The sequence below is a fragment of the Pelophylax lessonae genome, assembly GCF_965119305.1.
Source record: "Pelophylax lessonae genome assembly, chromosome: 6".
NCBI lineage: Eukaryota > Metazoa > Chordata > Amphibia > Anura > Ranidae > Pelophylax > Pelophylax lessonae.
In genome coordinates, this window is record NC_138773.1 from 230876412 (window position 1) to 230895848 (window position 19437).

At 42.5% G+C, this 19437-nt stretch overlaps 1 protein-coding gene across 2 annotated transcripts in view; it reads left to right on the forward strand.

The window, feature by feature from the left end:
* Positions 1-19437, forward strand: part of PRMT2 (protein arginine methyltransferase 2) — a 61971-nt gene that overhangs the window by 4754 nt on the left and 37780 nt on the right. For both annotated transcript variants that reach the window (XM_082260915.1, XM_082260916.1), the window contains exons 2-3: positions 16395-16583; positions 16665-16826. In XM_082260915.1, the coding sequence (XP_082117041.1) occupies positions 16395-16583; positions 16665-16826 (351 nt within the window). The remainder of the gene's footprint in view (positions 1-16394; positions 16584-16664; positions 16827-19437) is intronic.

Here is a 19437-nt window from a genome sequence, read left to right on the forward strand (position 1 = left end):
ACTTTTGTTGCCAGCGGTTTAGACATTAATGGCTGTGTTTTATTTTGAGGGTACAGCAAATTTATGCTTATACAAGCTGTACACTCACTACTTTACATTGTAGCAAAGTGTCATTTCTTCAGTGTTGTCACATGAAAATAAAATAAAATGTTTACAAAAATGTGAGGGGTGTACTCACTTTTGTGAGATACTGTATATAGACAAAAATCAAACTGTGAAACTTAAAGGAAAAAGGTGCTCCGTGCTGAATATGGTAGTGTCTGTTGAGAGAGATTCTCCACTCATCCACCTTTGTGCTCATATGTACAGAGAAGCTGCTTACCAGAACCACTGATCCCAAAAGGGATCAAAAACGCTCTAAGGCATACTCCCAACTTCCCTGCTAACGAGGAAGTTGCAGTCCCTGTTTCATACAACGCTCGTTTATCTTCTCTGTTATGTGAGTACCTTTTTTATTAAATAAAGCAGATTATTTTACAATACTTCACTATATGAGGCTCTTCTCCTTCTATATGGTCCGGACCTTCCCTTAATATATTACTGGATGCTGATGTTACCTGATGTCATACCGATCCCATTGAGCATACCATATATCCTTGAGAGATGATCTAATCGGATGACCAAAGCCACCGGTACCAGGGCCCCTACCTGACAGGATTTAACCCCTGAATCATATCACGCTTGTTACCCCTGTAGGGCTACATAGCTCTGGTGAGTGCGGGCATTTCTGAGGGGGGAGCACTTATTTCCTCACCTGCACATCCAGATTGGATCACCTCAAGATTCACCCAATTGATCTTTTGGACTTTATATCAACAATCACTCTATGGACTCTTGCTAATTAATTCTTTATCACCCCAGTCACTTATCCCTTCATTAGTTATTTTTACCCATCACTAATCAAGTTTGGTTGCCTTAATTGTGTAAGCAGTTGCATATACACTGGGTTACGTTGCACCAGTCACTTTATTATTAATTTTCTATTAATTAACTCTTTTTTTTTTTTCCAACAAACTCTTTATATTACCTCACATTATTTACGGTTACTTATTCACTGTGGAATAATAGGATATGCCACCAACTGACCTATTTATTTTATCCATCTACCTCATATTGCACTTTGTGTCACGTTTTTCTTATATGTATATGGCTATTAATTATAGTACACCCAGATAACATGTGATAAAGGACACCTCCCACAGAGCACTTTATATTCATACTTATATATATATTTTCAATCCTTGCACTGCATTATAGCACTTTGTTGCACCTTTGGCACCTATATTGATTTATGTCTGTACATTTTGAGTAGATGTAATGTGATGATGTAATGAGGTATTATTACTTTATGACTTTTTTTTCTGTTTAGAGTTTTTGGTTTGTTTGACCTTGTTCAGACATATTAACATAAGCAGCTCCATCTACTTCATACCCCCCTTTTTCTCATACTCCCAGAGGAAGTTCACTCCCGGCTACTCCACATGGCTCAGGCAGATAAAACCATTCAGCTCTGTTTAAGGTAAATGTGTTAAAAGCAAGGAGGAGAGATCATAGTGCAACATACATAAGATTTTAGATGTATTGTACTTGCAGATAGAGTAAAATCTTAGGCGTGTAAAACATCCACAGTGCATGGCTGTGACTCTGTTTATTCGGCTCGTGCACGTTGACGTCATCACTAGCTCCGCCCGACGCGTTAACCCTAAACAGGCATCATCTGGCACTTTTTCCTATTTTTTATTGATTCATTTATTATCACAGATTCTGTCATTATTTAATATTACAGTAGATTCATGATTATTGTTTCTTATGTTTTGCACGTATTCCATATATGATTTTTTATGTCATAAGGTGATTTGTTAGGGGACAGCGCACTTACTTTCTATATAATATTGTTTTAGTAGCGTATTCACTACTTCGGGTGCAGCAGTCCAGCCGAGCGTGAACCTACCCCCCTTCCCTAATATAATATTATGCATGACGTACTCCCTTGTCATAGGCAGGTATCTTGATTCAAACTACCTGCGTTTGCTGTATCCTATACTGACTGTACATAAATACATTTTGCTTTCAAATATTTTAATTTTAGTTCAATTTTCTAATCCTTAGTGGGGTCAAATTGTTAGTTTTCGACCACAGTGGCAGTGAAAACTTGAAGGAGCAGAATGGAAAACGTTTCTCGATCAAACTAATTTTTGGACAGTGTATGTGGTTTTCGTTCAGAAATTACATTCATTTTAAAATTGAATGTTAAAAGCAAGTCACATTTTTGAACAACATTGGTCCATTCATCGAATCTACCAAGAATTTTCATATTGATATTCTCCTCAAAAAAATAGGTACGTGTATGGCCAGTATAAGAAATTTAGCAGCAGCGTCATGCTTTTTTTATCACTTGTCATGATGAGGTTAAAAATAAATAAAATTACTACTAAAAGGGGTTAAAGTATTTGTAAAGGCTGAAGGTTTTTGCATGAAGGTAAAAAAAACTTCTCTGCGTAGCAGCAGCACCCCCCCCCCCCCCATACTTACCTGAGCCCAATCTTCCTCCAGCGATGTGCACAAGAGCCTCGGCTCTCACAGGACTCTCCCTCCTCATTGTCTAAGAGAGTGAACCAATAAGGAGTGAGAGGGGGAGGGCCGAGCTGCAGCTCTGTGCGTGAATGGACAGGACACCCAGTGCCTCAGCTCAGGAATGAGCCTGCTCGGGTGCCCCCATTGCAAGCTGCTTGCCCAGGGGGCACATGGCAGGAGGGAGGTGCCAGGAGCATCGGTGGGGGATCCGAGAAGAGGGGGATCAGGGCTGCTCCGTGCAGAAACACTGCACAGAACAGGTAAACATTACATGTTTGTTATTTTTCAAAAAAAGTTTTGGACTTTAACCACTTAAGCCCCGGAAGATTTTACCCCCTTCCTGACCAGGGGGTTTTTTTGCAATTTTTTATTTTTTTTTACTGCGTGACTTTAACGGACAATTGCGCGGTCGTGCGACGCTGTACCTAAACGAATTTCATGTCTTTTTTTCCCACAAACAGAGCTTTCTTTTGGTGGTATTTGATCACCTGTACGATTTTTTGATCATGCGCTATAAACAAAAAAAGAGCGTAAATTTTGCAAAAATAACAATATTTTTCACTTTTTTTTTATATGAAATTCCCTCCCCAAAAAATGTAAAAAATAACATTTTTTAACATTTTCGGCCAATTTGTTTTATGCTACATATGTTTGGTAAAAAAAAAAAAAAAAATCGCAAAAAAGCGTATTTTGATTGGTTTGCGCAAAATTTATCGCGTTTACTAACAAAGGGAAAGATTTTTGTCATTTTTGGTGTTTTTTTTTTTTAACGAGTAATGGCGGCGATCTGCGTTTTTTTTTTTTTTTGCGGTACTGCGACATTGCGGCGGACAGATCGGACCCTTGACTGACATTTTTGACACTTTTGGGGGTACCAGTGACATTACTGCAGTAATCAGTGCTATACATATGCACTGTTACTGTAAAAATGACACTGGCAGGGAAGGGGTTAACTGTATTGGACAGGGAGGGGTTAAGTGTGTCCTAGGGGCGTGCTTCTAACTGTAGTGGGACATGTCTCCTATTGTAAAAACAGAGATCAACGGTTCTACATAGTAGAACCGTCTGATCTCCATTTTTACACAGGGGAGAATGACAGGCGGCTTGTTTACATAAGCCGCTCGCCTTTCTCCCGCTCTACCGACGATCGTAGTGTGACCGGCGGACATCGGGTCTGCCGGTCACACGCCCGCACTCCTCTGTGAACGAGCCTCAGCGGGCGCGTGCCTCAGCGGGCGCGCGCTCGCCCGCTATTGGCTCAAAACCCGGTGACAGGCTAGTGACGTAGATCTACGTCACTCTGCCTGGCCGGGGCTGACTGCCGCAGTAAATATACTGTGCGCAGTCGGCAACCGGTTAATAAAACCCTCATTTATACTGTGAAACAGTAAAAGTTATAATATATATAAATATATATCTTAGATCTCATATATATACAGTATAATACAGTGGGTACGGAAAGTATTCAGACCCCCTTAAATTTTTCACTCTTTGTTATATTGCAGCCATTTGCCAAATCATTTAAGTTCATTCTTCTTCCTCATGAATGTACACATAGCACCCCATACTGACAGAAAAACACAGAATTGTTGACATTGTTGCAGATTTATTAAAAAAGAAAAACTGAAATATCACATGGTCCTAAGTATTCAGACCCTTTGCTGTGACACTCATATATTTAACTCAGGTGCTTTCCATTTCTTCTGATCATCCTTGAGATGGTTCTACACCTTCATTTGAGTCCAGCTGTGTTTGATTATACTGATTGGACTTGATTAGGAAAGCCACACACCTGTCTATATAAGACCTTCCAGATCACAATGCATGTCAGAGCAAATGAGAATCATGAGGTCAAAGGAACTGCCTGAAGAGCTCAGAGACAGAATTGTGGCAAGGCACAGATCTGGCCAAGGTTACAAAAATATTTCTGCTGCACTTAAGGTTCCTAAGAGCACAGTGGCCTCCATAATCCTCAAATGGAAGATGTTTGGGACGACCAGAACCCTTCCTAGAGCTGGCCGTCCGGCCAAACTGAGCTATCGGGGGAGAAGAGCCTTGGTGAGAGAGGTAAAGAAGAACCCAAAGATCACTGTGGCTGAGCTCCAGAGATGCAGTCAGGAGATGGGACAAAGTTGTAGAAAGTCAACCATCACTGCAGCCCTCCACCAGTCGGGGCTTTATGGCAGAGTGGCCCGACGGAAGCCTCTCCTCAGTGTAAGACACATTAAAGCCCGCATGGAGTTTGCTAAAAAACACCTGAAGGACTCCAAGATGGTGAGAAATAAGATTCTCTGGTCTGATGAGACCAAAATAGAACTTTTTGGCCTTAATTCTAAGCGGTATGTGTGGAGAAAACCAGGCACTGCTCATCACCTGTCCAATACAGTCCCAACAGTGAAGCATGGTGGTGGCAGCATCATGCTGTGGGGGTGTTTTTCAGCTGCAGGGACAGGACGACTGGTTGCAATCGAGGGGAAAGATGAATGCGGCCAAGTACAGGGATATCCTGGACAAAAACCTTCTCCAGAGCGCTCTGGAACTCAGACTGGGCCAAAGGTTTACCTTCCAACAAGACAATGACCCTAAGCACACAGCTAAAATAACGAAGGAGTGGCTTCACAACAACTCCGTGACTGTTCTTGAATGGCCCAGCCAGAGCCCTGACTTAAACCCAATTGAGCATCTCTGGAGAGACCTAAAAATGGCTGTCCACCAACGTTTACCATCCAACCTGATAGAACTGGAGAGGATCTGCAAGGAGGAATGGCAGAGGATCCCCAAATCCAGGTGTGAAAGACTTGTTGCATCTTTCCCAAAAAGACTCCTGGCTGTATTAGATCAAAAGGGGGCTTCTACTAAATACTGAGCAAAGGGTCTGAATACTTAGGACCATGTGATATTTCAGTTTTTCTTTTTTAATAAATCTGCAACAATGTCAACAATTCTGTGTTTTTCTGTCAGTATGGGGTGCTATGTGTACATTCATGAGGAAGAAGAATGAACTTAAATGATTTTAGCAAATGGCTGCAATATAACAAAGAGTGAAAAATTTAAGGGGGTCTGAATACTTTCCGTACCCACTGTATATATATATATATATATATATATATATATATTAATAAACCCCAAAGTCCCAGAGAGTCAGAAATGAAGCTTCATGAAGGGTTGGGGGTAGAATATAAATCTTTTATCTTTTAACCACTTAAGCCCCGGAAGATTTTACCCCCTTCCTGACCAGGGGGTATTTTGCGATTCGGCACTGCGTGACTTTAACGGACAATTGCGCGGTCGTGCGATGCTGTACCTAAACAAATTTGACGGCCTTTTTTCCCCACAAACAGAGCTTTCTTTTGGTGGTATTTGATCACCTGTGCGATTTTTTGATCATGCGCTATAAGCAAAAAAAGAGTGTCAATTTTGCAAAAATAACAATATTTTTCAAATTTTTTTATATGAAATTCCCAAAAAAAGAAATGTAAAAATCTAATTTTTTTAACCTTTTCGGCCAATTTGTTTTATGCTACATATGTTTGGTAAAAAAAAAATCGCAAAAAGCGTATTTTGATTGGTTTGCGCAAAAGTTATCGCGTTTACTAACAAAGGGAAAGATTTTTGTCATTTTTGTTGTTTTTTTTTTTTAACGCGTAATGGCGGCGATCTGAGATTTTTTCGCGGTACTGCCGCTCACACACGCGGGGGGGTCCGTGACCGCGCGGGCTCGCTCCCCAGAGCCTCACAGGCTAGTGACGTACCCATACGTCACTTTGCCTGTGAGGGGGCTGACCGCCACAGTATATGTACTTGCGGCGGTCGGCAAGTGGTTAAGTATAGGTGGTCCCCGGGTTACAAATACGCTAGGTTCTGTTGGTTTGGGAACAGGTAAATTTTTTAGGTGTAGCTCCAGCCAAATAAATAATTTTTATGTTTTTTTGGAAAGCACAGGAAAGGGTTAACATCCCTGAAAGATTTGTTTTGCTGTCTTTGCCCCTGTTCAGAAGATTTCACCTTACTTTATGTCCCTGTGACAATTAGATTTTGAAAATTTTGGGTTGTTAGGGAAACAAGGATTGGTGATAAAGCTTCAATGGTGACTAGGGATGCACCGATCCGATATTCGGATCGGATATCGGCGCCGATATGGCCATAATAGCTGGATCGGAGGATTGGTAAAATTAACAGATCCACGGGCCGATCCGGTTTTGCTCTTTACATAGCTGAGAGGGAGCAGAGAACAGCTGTCAAAGAAGAAGAAATAAAAAAAAAGAGCCTCCTGCAAATGCCTGTCAGTCTCCCAGTTAAGTAAACACAATGATTACAATGTATCTTTTCGTTCCATCTGCGGAGGAGAGAAGTTTAACCTCTTAAGTGCAGAATTGTTATAGGGTATCTGCCGATACCGATACCGATCCGGGAGTATTATTTTGTTATAAGCTCACAAAACAGTACTTCCGGATCGGACTCGGGAACGGCGATTTCACAAAGCAAAAGATCGGCATCGGGATCAGCACCAAAAAAGTCGGATCGGTGCATCCCTAATGGTGACCCTAGCATAGGGAACAAAATTTTCAGCGAAAGGGAATTTTAAAAAGACACGCGTCCATTCACTAAAATTAGAAGAGAAGCGGATCAACCCTAAACTGCGTAAAGGTTCCTTTACCGTCAGAGCGGTATGTGGAATTCTCTTCCACAAGCAGTGTTATTGATAGTTTCAAAAAACTATTAGATGGGCATCTTAACGACCACAACATACAGGGGTATACGAAGTACTATTAACAGCAAACACACACACACTCATCATAGGTTTGACTGGATGGGGTGGTGTCTTTTTTCAAAATCACTAATCATGTACCCTTTTTCCCATGAAAACTCTTGTTTGTAACCCAGGGACTGCCTGTTGTACTAAAGGAGACTTTTTTGCTTGGATATAATAATTTTAGGTATAATGCACTATACTAGTAAACTTTTAGTTTTATTGAAATTGTAATGCCTTTTATTACCTCCAGTCTTTCAGCCTCCACCTTCTCTGGGTTCAAATGCTGATCTTCCCTGCACAGAGCCCTTAGTGCCCATTCACACTACCGCGACTTGTCAGGCGACTGGTCAGCCTGACAAGTCGTGGTCCATTCAGTGCTACGGGAACCTGTAGGGTTCCTGTAGTACTTCAGGGTGACATCGGAGCGACTTGCATTGACATTCATTATATGAAGTCCGTGCCGAAGTCGCGGTGCACGCGAATTCACAGGTCGCCCCCGAAGTCATGCCACGGTAGTGTGAACCGGCACTTAAAGTGATTGTAAACATTGGATTTTTTTTTTCTTAAACAAACATGTCATACTTACCATGTTTGTTTAAGCCCAGATCCTCCTCTTCTGGGATCCCCTGCCAACACTTCTGGCTCCTCCTGCCTTCAGAGTGCCCCTATAGCAAGCAATACAGTATAGTATAGAGTGCCCCTATAGCAGTGATGGCGAACCTTGGCACCCCAGATGTTTTGGAACCTATTTCCCATGACGCTCTTGCACTCTGCAGTGTAGTTGAGCATCATGGGAAATGTAGTTCCAAAACATCTGGGGTGCCAAGGTTCACCATCACTGCCCTATAGCAAGGTAAAAAAAACTTCTGCATTTAGAACAGGGCTTGACAAGTTTGCTTTGAATCTAGGAGCCAGTTTTCTTTTTTTTTAACTAACAAAGTTTTATTTTCAATGACAAAATTCCTTCTCTTATGTAGCTCTGATGTGTATCTTTACAGATGCTCAACACAGGTTTACACACCGTTATTATGCCTCTCAGCTTTTGCCTATTAACCTTCTTCAGAACACAGTGGATGGATGAAGAGGCATTGGCTTTTGGCATATTTACTCTTCTATCTGTTGGGCTTTAAACTTCCCACCCACCACACATCCAGGGCTACCTTAATAGTATCATAGGAGCCTAGGCAAAGTAATGCACTGGGGCCCCTACAAGCCTGCCATAATTTACCCACTACTACTTACCGAATGCAACCTTCTCAAATAAAAGGGTCCGTGCTGCAGCATTTAGAGCAGGGTGGATAAAAATTGAAAAGGAGCTTAGTTATGTAGCACATATATATATTCTGCAATATTTACATTTTTGGTAAACTCATTTATTGAATCCAAGCTGAGATAACATGCACTGCATTGATGCATTCACACAATTTCACACTAATTACCAGTAAGAATGAGTCCTTACTTTTAAAGAGCACCTGTCATTTCAGATCCATCATGACAGTGCCTGTTAGTGGGCATCACCTGCTGCCACCACGTCCCTCATCTTGTTGTGTCACTGCCACATCACCAGCTGTCCCATTAAATTGAATGGGATTGTCGATAGGTAAACAGCGGGACAGAGATGACAGTTGCTCTTTAAAAATTTTGATTTAAATCAAGTTCATTTAAACAAAGCCTTTTTACTCGTGATTTAAATCAACTCCAGCCTGATTAATGGGGGTTAAAACAGGAGGTGAGGAGGCGACATATTTCCTCCTCAATGCCTATCAGTTGTCTCTGAAAAGAAATCAGTGTGTGGATTGTTTTTTAGGCTGCATTCACATGTCAGCGTTTGGATCGCGGGCAGAATCGCCTCGATTGTGCTCGCGTTCCGGAGATTATTGCAAACCGGGCCGCCTGTGCGTTGCCCGTGATTTGCAATAGCCCCCCAAACGCTGAGCGATGTTGCCGCGATTTCCGCCTGCCGAATCGCGGTAACATCGCGCAAAAAAAATCGCAGGACGCAATACGCTCCAAAGAAGCTCTTGTACTTTTTTGGGCGTAATGCGTCCCGCAATTTTTTTTGCGCGATGTTACCGCGATTCGGCAGGCGGAAATCGCGGCAACATCGCTCAGCGTTTGGGGGGCTATTACAAATCACGGGCAATGCACAGGCGTCCCGCGATTTGCAATAATCTCCGGATCGCGGGCGGAATCGCGCCACGATCCATACGCTGACATGTGAACGGAGCCTTAGGGAAGTGGAAGTCTTTTTCAGTCAGAGACCCAGAGCAGCAGAGGGGGGGTGGATTTGGTGAATTGTAAAGGGGGGGTATTTAGACTCACCAATTTTCCAGCCTTTAGTGTGTATGTATTCCAATTTGCCATCTGTACTGCACACCTTAACATACGTCAGTCTTAAAGCATTTGTTACCCTAAATTTAAAAAAAAATTTACCCTGTCTCTTTAAAGCATGTTATACAGCACAGTGCTTGTGTTTTGTCACTTAAATACCCCCCTTCCCCCCACCCCGTATCACCTTGTCTATCCTGCCTGGTTCTCTCCCCCATAAACTGACCACGGTTTATCATGGCATCTAAGCCCTGACACTGTGGTCAGTTTACGTGCCTCTGACATCTGAAGTTCTTCTCAGTCCTCTCCCCCCTTCCCTTCCTGCCTGTCAGCTTATGACAGTGCCCACCCCCTCCCCCTCCTGCTGCTATCATAACGTTATCATTTTCTGGCAATCCACTGTGTTAGATAATGCAATGCCTCCAGTGTCTGTGCTGTATTAAAAAAAAAAAATGCCCCTGTATACCTTAATTACAAGCGCCGCTCAGCGAACACTTGACCGGCCGCCTCTCTCATCCTCTCCTCTTCTCTTCCCGACTGACGTAAGCGGGGGGATTCCCGGCTCCTCCCGATGTACTTGTCAGATCAGGAGAGGGAATAGCAGCCGGTCAAGTGAGCGCCGAGCTGTGCTCGGAAATAAGGTATACAGGGGCATTTTTTTAAATAAAGCACAGATACTGGAGTGAAACTGAGAGGACCCTGCGCTTATGGAAAAAGTGCTTATGTGCAACAATATACTAGTGAAATGTGTAAAAAGCTGCTAGCTGCAGTGTAAAAGTGCTGGGTGCTCTTTTAAAATGTGTAAAATTGTGATTTGCAGCGCTGCTTAAATTGGTTTATAAATATATCAAAAAATTCATATAAAATAATTGAATAATGAAATACTTCATATAAATTAAATAATACAATACATAAAACTCATAAAGTGCTGTAGTGTTAGTGAAAATAAATAAATTACTCAGTGTCCATTATGTCATCGTGTTTCCGTGATGAATCTTTTCACTTGAAATCATACAGGTGCTAAAGTGCTTGATTTGTGCTTTGTTCGGGGTCTCCCCCTTTGGTTATCTACTCACCGCTAGATGGTAGTTTTCAGGCATGTAAGGATAGTTTTGCCCTGCTTCTCCGCTTGATGTGTGATTATTGCTGTGAGTATTGATTCCTCCCCGATGTCCTCATGAAAAGAAAGTCATTCATGGTGAAGATCGTTTAAAAAGGGGGTGTTTATTGGAAAAATAATGGGAATATACTCACAAACATAGTACAATATCATGCAAAAAATGAATGAATGAAGAGAGCGGCTCGGCGGCTGGCTGCTCCCGCAGCATCCACTACACCGGCCGGAGGTCACGTGATACGCTCGACCAATCACTAGACGCGTTTCAATGTGTAACACATCGTCCTCTGTAGCTGACTTGCAGAGCGTGCCACTGTGTTAAATATGTTAGGATTGCCACTCCTACTTTGTATTTGGTTTGTATCTGGTGGCATTGGGGTTTACATCCAGTTTAAATGTAGTCACCTATAACTGGAATCCACTAGTTGCATTACTGAAAACAGGATAGACAATAAAATCCAGACTGATCTATAATCAGAAATGACACTTTTCTTCATATGTCAGAAGGCAACATTAGCCATACAGTCCTAGGTAGCTTTGAAGGGTTAACCACATCCACAAGCAGGTGCAGAGGTGGAAAATGCCATTTGAAACAGCCTGCAGATTTAAAGTTGTAAAGAGTTAAACATTTAACCATTTAGGTAAGCATAATTTAAATGAAGCAGATTAGATAAGCACAGTCCTCCACTAGCATCCAAGGACACAGAGGATTAATTGCCAGAGAGTCTATATTGCAGATAACAGCGGGATAAGCAGCATGGGGTTTGCATTGAGAGACAGATTGTGAGGATCTCTCACCCACTCCAGGATATATGTAGCTAAATCCACCTGTGCTCTCCCCTGAAACCACAATCCAACCGGCCCTGATGGGGCCCCATGTGCACCTGGAGCCACAACACAGGAGGAGAGGTTAGGAGGAGAAGCTGATCAGCTCTCTCTCTTCCATCCATGCGCAAGAGAAGAGGGGAACTGTCAGTACAGGCTCTTGGCTGCTTGAGAGAGACACAGCCTGCAACCCCTAGGGTGAATAGGCTGATAAAAGCCCAGGCGCCAAGGTGGGATTTCTAGTTGCCAAACCCTGGTTTAGAATCAATTTAAATCACTTCCTTCTCCTGCCCAGGGCCACATGTCCCACAGGGCTTTGCTTCTCTCACATTCACAAATTCTCGGGCACATACTGACATGTATGAATGGTGTACTGAGCTGTATGTGTATTTCCTGATATGTAAACAAATAATGCATTCTATATTCAGGTCAACTATTTGGCTGACCAACTAATCGATTTTGAAAATAGCTGACAACTATTTTCATAATTGATTATGTTGATTAGTTTCAGCCCTACTAATCTTTCCCTAAACTAATACAAAAATAATGTTTTATTCTTGTCTGTGTCCCTATTGCAGATTTCCCCTCACTCCATGTCCTGGTAATATTGTCACCAGAACAGGAAATAAGAGGAAATCTCTCTGACTACTTAATTAGTCAGCCACTGCATCTTTCTATAGGACACAGTTAAAAGTCAGAAGCCAGTAGATAAAACCACACTAACCAGCAGTGAACATCGCAGACAGGTAAGTATTATTGTTCTTCTTCTTCAAGCTACCTCTACTTAAAGGATTAGTTTATCTTTTTGTAACATGTTACACCCATATTCAGGGTGTAAACGTGTAACATGTTTCTAAATGCACCGACCCCCGCACCCCTCCCAATCCCTAGTTTTGACAGCGAGGCACGGATCTTCTTCCCCCCCTTGCTATCACAATCTAGAAAAGACATAGCTCAGCGCAGCGCAGCACAGCGTCATTCATTCACAGTGTTCTGTGAATAGGAAAACTACAAGTACCGACAACCTTTGTGGCTGTCGGCTTGTAGTTCTCAATGAACTACAAGGGTGCTGTTGCGCTAGGTAGTTCATTGACCTTCCTATCAGAGTGTAACTGCTCCAAAACAATAAGGTGATACCACCCTTCTCCTGCGCTTAGAATCCAAGCTCCCCGACCACACACCACGGGACTTACAGCTGGCGTCTTGGATAGCTAGGTCTTGCAGCCCAAAGAGGACTGGGGTAGTCCAACGGTACTACAGGCAAAAAGAAACAAAGAAAAGGGCGCATCGACCTAGCGCATTATCCTCAATAATAGGCTTTATTTATGCAACATATAAAATGGCTACTCCCAAACACAGGTGTAAAAATGATCATAACAGGCTCAGTTGCTCCAGTTCCTGACACTGTTTTATTGTAGGGATGGTATTGGCCAGGTGATGAGCGGTGCCTGCTTTCCTCCAGACATGATGCTTGCCATTTAGGCCAAAGAGTTCAATCTTTGTTTTATCGGACCAGAGAATTTTGTTTTTCATGGTCTGAGAGTCCTTCAGGTCGGGCTGTCATGTGCCTTTTACTGAGGAGTTTCATATTTCTGGCCACTCTACCATACAGTCCTGATTGGTGGAGTGCCGCAGAGATTGTTGTACTTCTGGAAGGTTCTCCTCTCTATCAAGAAAAATGCTGGATCTCTGTTAGAATGACCATTGGGTTCTTGGTCACCTCCCTGACTAAGGCCCTTCTCCCCTGATCGCTCAGTTTGATTGGTTGGCCAGCTATAGGAAGAGTCCTGGTGGTTCCAAACTTCTTCCATTTACGGATGATGGATGCCACTGTGCTCATTGGGACTTTTAATGCAGCAGAAATTTTTTCTGTACCATTCCCCAGATCTGTGCCTCAATACAATCCTGTCTCAGAGGTCTACAGACAATTCCTTGGACTTCATGGCTTGGTTTGTGCTCTGACATGCATTGGTAACCGTGGAACCTTATATAGACAGATGTGTGCCTTTCCAAATCCTATCCAATCAACTGAATTTACCACAGGTGGGCTCCAATCAAGTTGTAGAAACAACTCTAAGGCCCCTTTCACACATACGGTTCAGTTCATCAGTTCAGTCACGTCAAAATGTATCAGTTTTCCAATCCGTTTTTCATCTGTTTTTCGTCAGTTGTTATCCGTTTTTCATCCGTTGTCATCCGTTTTTCATCCGTTGTCATCCATTTTTCGTCCGATCCGTTTTTTTGACGGATGAAAAATAGGGCATTCATCCGTTCAAAAAAACGGACATTGACAGAAGCGGATGAAAATGGATGTTAACGGATGATCATCCGTTGTCGTCCGTTTTTACATAGAGATACATTGATGCCCGTTTTTCATCCGCCAACGGATGGATGAAAAACGGACATAGTTACATAGTTAGTGAGGTTGAAAAAAGACATCAGTCCATCCAGTTCAACCTATGATGTGTGTGTGTGTTTGCTTTTAGCCGTACATTGTATACCCCTGTATGTTGTGGTCATTAAGGTGTCCATCTAACAGTTTTTTGAAACTATCAATGCTCCCTGCTTATACGACTGCTTGTGGAAGAGAATTCCACATCCTTACCGCTCTTACAGTGAAGAACCCCTTACGCACTTTAAGGTTAAACCGCCTTTCCTCTAGTTTTAGTGAGTGGCCACGTGTCTTATTGTATCTCCTTTCTCTGAATAGTTTGTTCCTTATGCTCGGGTCGCCAGTACAGTATTTGTACATTGATATCATATCCCCCCTCAATCGTCTCTTCTCCAGAGAGAATAAGTTCAGGGCTTGTAGTCTTTCTTCATAGCTGATGTCCTCCATCCCCCTAATTATTTTTGTTGCCCTTCTCTGGACTTTCTCCAGTTCCAGCACATCCTTTCTGAGGACCGGTGCCCAGAACCTGACAGCATACTCCAGATGTGGCCGGACCAGAGTCTTGTAGAGCGGGAGAATAATCTCTTTATTTCTGGAGTGAATCCCCTTTTTTATACATCCCAGTATTCTGTTGGCTTTGCTTGCGGCGGCCTGGCATTGCATGCCACTGCCAAGCCTGTTGTCTACCAGTACCCCCAGGTCCCTTTCCATCCTAGACTCACCCAGAGGTTCCCCCCCTAGCGAGTAGCTTGCTTTCTGGTTTTTGGCCCCCAAGTGCATTACTTTACATTTTTCAACATTAAATCTCATCTGCCATGTAGTTGCCCACTCCGTTATTTTGTTCAGGTCCGCTTGCAAGGTTTCCACATCCTGCTTAAACAGCATGTGTGAAAGGGGCCTAAGGATGATCAGTGGAAACAGGATGCACCAGAGCTCAATTTTCAGTGTCATGGCAAAGGCTGTGAATACTTATGTACATGTGATTTTTTTTGTTTTGTATTTTTAATAAATTTGCAAATATTTCAAACAAACTTCTTTCATGTTGCCATTATGGGGTATTGTTTGTAGATTTTTGAGGAGAATAATGAATTAAATCCATTTTGGAATAAGGCTGTAACATCACAAAATGTGGAAAAAGTGAAGTTCTGTGAATACTTTCCTGATGCACTGTATTAAAGGTTCCTAACAAAAAATAAATAAATAATACATGCATTTTTTTTTTTACCTGGAAAAAAATGTGCATTTATTATTTTTTTTGTAAAGGTGAACTTATGCTTTAGGCCCCTTTCACACATACGGTTCGTTTGTCCGTTTTTCATCCATCCGTTGACGGATGAAAAACGGACATCAATGCATCTCTATGTGACAACGGATGATCATCCGTTAACATCCGTTTTCATCCACTTCTGTCAATGTCCGTTTTTTTGAACGGATGAATGTCCTATTTTTCATCCGTCCAAAAAAAAACCGAATCGGGCGAAAAACGGATGTAAACGGACAAATGGTCCGGTTTTCATCCATTTTGCATTGGTAGTGGATGTAAAAAAACGGATGAAAAACGGACGAAAAACGGATGAAAAACTGACGAAAAATGGTTGAAAAATGGATGAAAAACTGATACATTTTGACGTGACTGAACTGATGAACTGAACGGACCGTATGTGTGAAAGAGGCCTTAAGCTTTTTTTTCCTTGTGACTTTGAAGCTTAAGGGCTCTTTCACACAGGCGGACCGTTCAGATCCGCCTGTCCTTTTTTTTGGCGGATCTGAACGGTCCCCCCATGCATCCCTATGGGGCAAATCTGGACGGATGGAAACCCTATTTACCATCCGTCCAGCGGATCGGATTGGATGAGAACGGACCGACGGTCCGTTCCCATCCGATTTCCCCCATAGAGATGCATGGGGAACTGACAGCTGTGTCTCCGCACACAGCGCCGAGACACAGCTGTCATTCTCCTGCTCAGTGGGGGATCGGCGGATCGATCCCCCGCTGAGAAAAAACGGACTCCGTTCCGATGGACGGAGTGTGTGAAATGGGCCTTAAGGTCAGAGGATTAGCATGAGTTTCAGGCAACTCATATTTTCAGAAGGATGTCAGCAAAGGTAGCGTTCTTATTTTGTTCAAGCTTTACAGGATGAAAATTACGTAAAATGGCCTCTTAGAAAAAAGAACCAATTTTCAGCCTCCAAGATTGCTAACTGATTTCAGGGCAGTAAGCTGGGCCTATTCAATCTCATTGTGGTTGATGTCAATATGCAGAAATTATTATACAGACCAGAAATCAAAGAATGGTAACTTTTTGGATTTTGGCTTCTCAGATAGACCTTTTTGATATGTGACCTGATTTTAGCTGAATTCTATACATCTAAATGATTTTTTTCTGCCTGTTTTCCCCGAACAGCTGAGTCTTTCCTATGGGGACAGGGTTTTCCTCCTGTCTGCAGTGACACCAGACTGGTGGTGGGTTGAACATAATGGTAATTGTGGGTATGTGCCAGCCAGTCATTTGCACAAAATAAACGATGAAGACGATGCAGAGGATGATGACCCGTGGCAGGACAAGGAGTATTATGGGAGCTACAAGACTTTGGTAAAATGCACTGTCCTTCCAGATCAGATCCTTTAGTCTGTACAAGCAGTCAGATTTTTCACTCCCATCTCTTTCATGCAGAAACTACACTTGGAGATGCTGTCTGACCAGCCTCGTACACAGACTTACAGAAATGTTATACTACAAAACAGTTCAGCACTGAAAGGAAAGCGAATCCTTGATCTGGGTTGTGGAACTGGAATAATAAGTTTTTTCTGTGCGCAGCTGGCACAGCCCAATGTTGTAAGTATTAGAGGAGTGTATAAGTGTGCACTGTGTTTCTGGTTTATTCATAAATGATTAACCACTTAAGCCCCGGAAGGTTTTACCCCCCTTAATGACCAGGCCAATTTTTGCGATTCGGCACTGCGTTAATTTAGCGGAAAATTGCGCGCCCATGCAGTGCTGTACCCAAATACAATTCATGTCGTTTTTTTTCCCCACAAATGGAGCTTTCTTTTGGTGGTATTTGATCACCTCTGCGGTTTTTAGATTTTGCACTATAAACAAAAAAAGAGCGTCAATTTTGAAAAAAAACGCCATATTTTTTACTTTCTGCTATAAAACATTCCTAATAAAAAAATGTAAAAAATTTAATTTTTTTATCAGTTTAGGCCAATTTGTATTCTGCTACATATTTTTTGGTAAACAAAAATCCCAAAAAACATATTTTAATTGGTTTGCGCAAAAGTTATAGCGCTTACAAACTACGGGATCGATTTTTGGACTTTTTTTATTTTAATTTTTTTTATTAGTAATGGCGGCGATCAGTGATTTTTAGCGAGACTGCGATATTGCGGCGGACAGATCGTCCGATCTAGCCCTAACTGACATTTTTGACACTTTTTGGGGACCAGTGACACTAATACAGTAATCAGTGTTAAATAATATGCACTGTTACTGTATAAATGACACTGGCAGGGAGTGGGTTAATACTGGGGGTGATCAAAGGGGTTAAATGTATGCCTAATGTGCTTGTTGACTGTGTGGGGGGATGGTTCTGTGACAGGCACAGAGAGATCGCAGTTTCAGTTTAGCTGAAACTGCTGATCTCTCCCTGCCTGTCTGACAGAAGATCCACCTGCTTTGTTTACATAAGCAGGCGGGTCTTCTCTCGGTTTCTCAGACAATCGCGGGAGGGCATCGGCAATCGCCGCTGCTCCTCCTGCAGCCCTCCTCCTGCTGTGTCTAAACACAGTGGGAGCGTGGCTCTGGCGGCGTGCGTGCTCCGCCGAAACCACATGCACGCAGTCACGTAGTACTATGTGACTGGATGCAACCGAGCCGTCCTGCCACAGTAAAAAGGCGGTCGGCAAGTGGTTAATAAGTAGTATACATTCAATAAAATTTGACTGTACAATGCCTATTAGATTTATGAACAACTATATAGCACGAGAACCTGTCTAAACCATCCAGTCAATTTTTTACATTAAGGCTCGGGTCACACTATTGCGATGCGGGAAGGCTGCGAATTCGCAGCCTTTTCCCGCATCGCACACGCACCCCCGGCAGTTCACACTGCCATATGCGATCCGCTGGGGGTGTCAATGTAATCTTAACGACACCCCCAGTTTGATCGCATATCGCAGTGCGATCGTGCAGTTCGCACAGGATGGGATCGCACAAGTGTGAACCGCTGTGCGATCCGATCCTGATGCGGCTGCAAAAATGCCTCCTGTGCGTGTTTGCACCGGGTGCGATGCGAATTTAGCCATACAAACTGTATGGCTAAACTCGCACCGCACAGCTGATCGCATGTAATGTCGGAGCAGTGCGCTCCGACATTACATGCGAACCCGGCACTCGCATGAGTGTGAACCGGGTCTAAGGCATACAATACATTACAACCAGCAGGAAAAAAAAAAAAAGAAACGATCCAACCAATCATTGAAAACCGCTTTACATAAACAAAGTAACCAGGCACTCATTCAACGGAACCCTTGTAGGAGTACCAAAATGGAAGAATATTGGGGTAGCTCCGGCCTATGATTCAGCAGCAAGCCTGACCAATCGAGGGGAAACAGAATTTCACTGAGGGGCTCAGGGATGGTTATGACAGTCTATGTATTACTAAATCAATTGGAGCAAGGCCTAGGGTGGCTAGCCAAGCCTCCCAAAGCTCCTTGAATTTCCCAGGGTACCCTCAATGAAGGTAGATTAATAGGCCATATTTCAAAATGGCCCCCATATTTCGCCTCCAATGCTTCAAAGTCGGGGGAATTTCTGATTTCCAATATAAGAAAATGGCTTTATGAGCCTGAAACAGTGCTTTGGAGAGTGCTTGCAATAAATGCACATCTTGTGCAACATTATCCAGGATTCCCAATATATACTGTTTTAAGTCAAGTGAGATGGTGGTGTGAAAACTGAGTTAAGTGTGGCAACAACTAGAGGTGTACCGAATGGAAAATTTGGTATCGGAACCAAAAATGCAGGATGCACTTGGCTGACAACCGAAAATGACACTTTTTGAAAAATATTTACATTTTTATATATAATTGTATTATATTTGACATTTTAATTAATATCTATTTAAATGAATATGAATTTCTCATCGGCCATTATTGGAACCTTTAGCGCAAAAAAAGCATAAAAGAAAATAGTATCCCCTTTTAAATCCTCTATAAGTCTTCACACTGGTCCACTGCACGTTTGGTCAGTTAAAAAAACGTACCTCCCTGTTGAAATGCATTAAAAAAGCAGCAAGAACGGATCAGTAACGCACCTGTGTTACATTTTTGATGTGGTTTTTGAATCACATGACCTTTGAAAAACACACCATTAGCACAGTACAATTGGGGCAAAAGCACTGTAAAATCGCAGCAAAATTTCTGTGAAATTGTGATAAAATCGC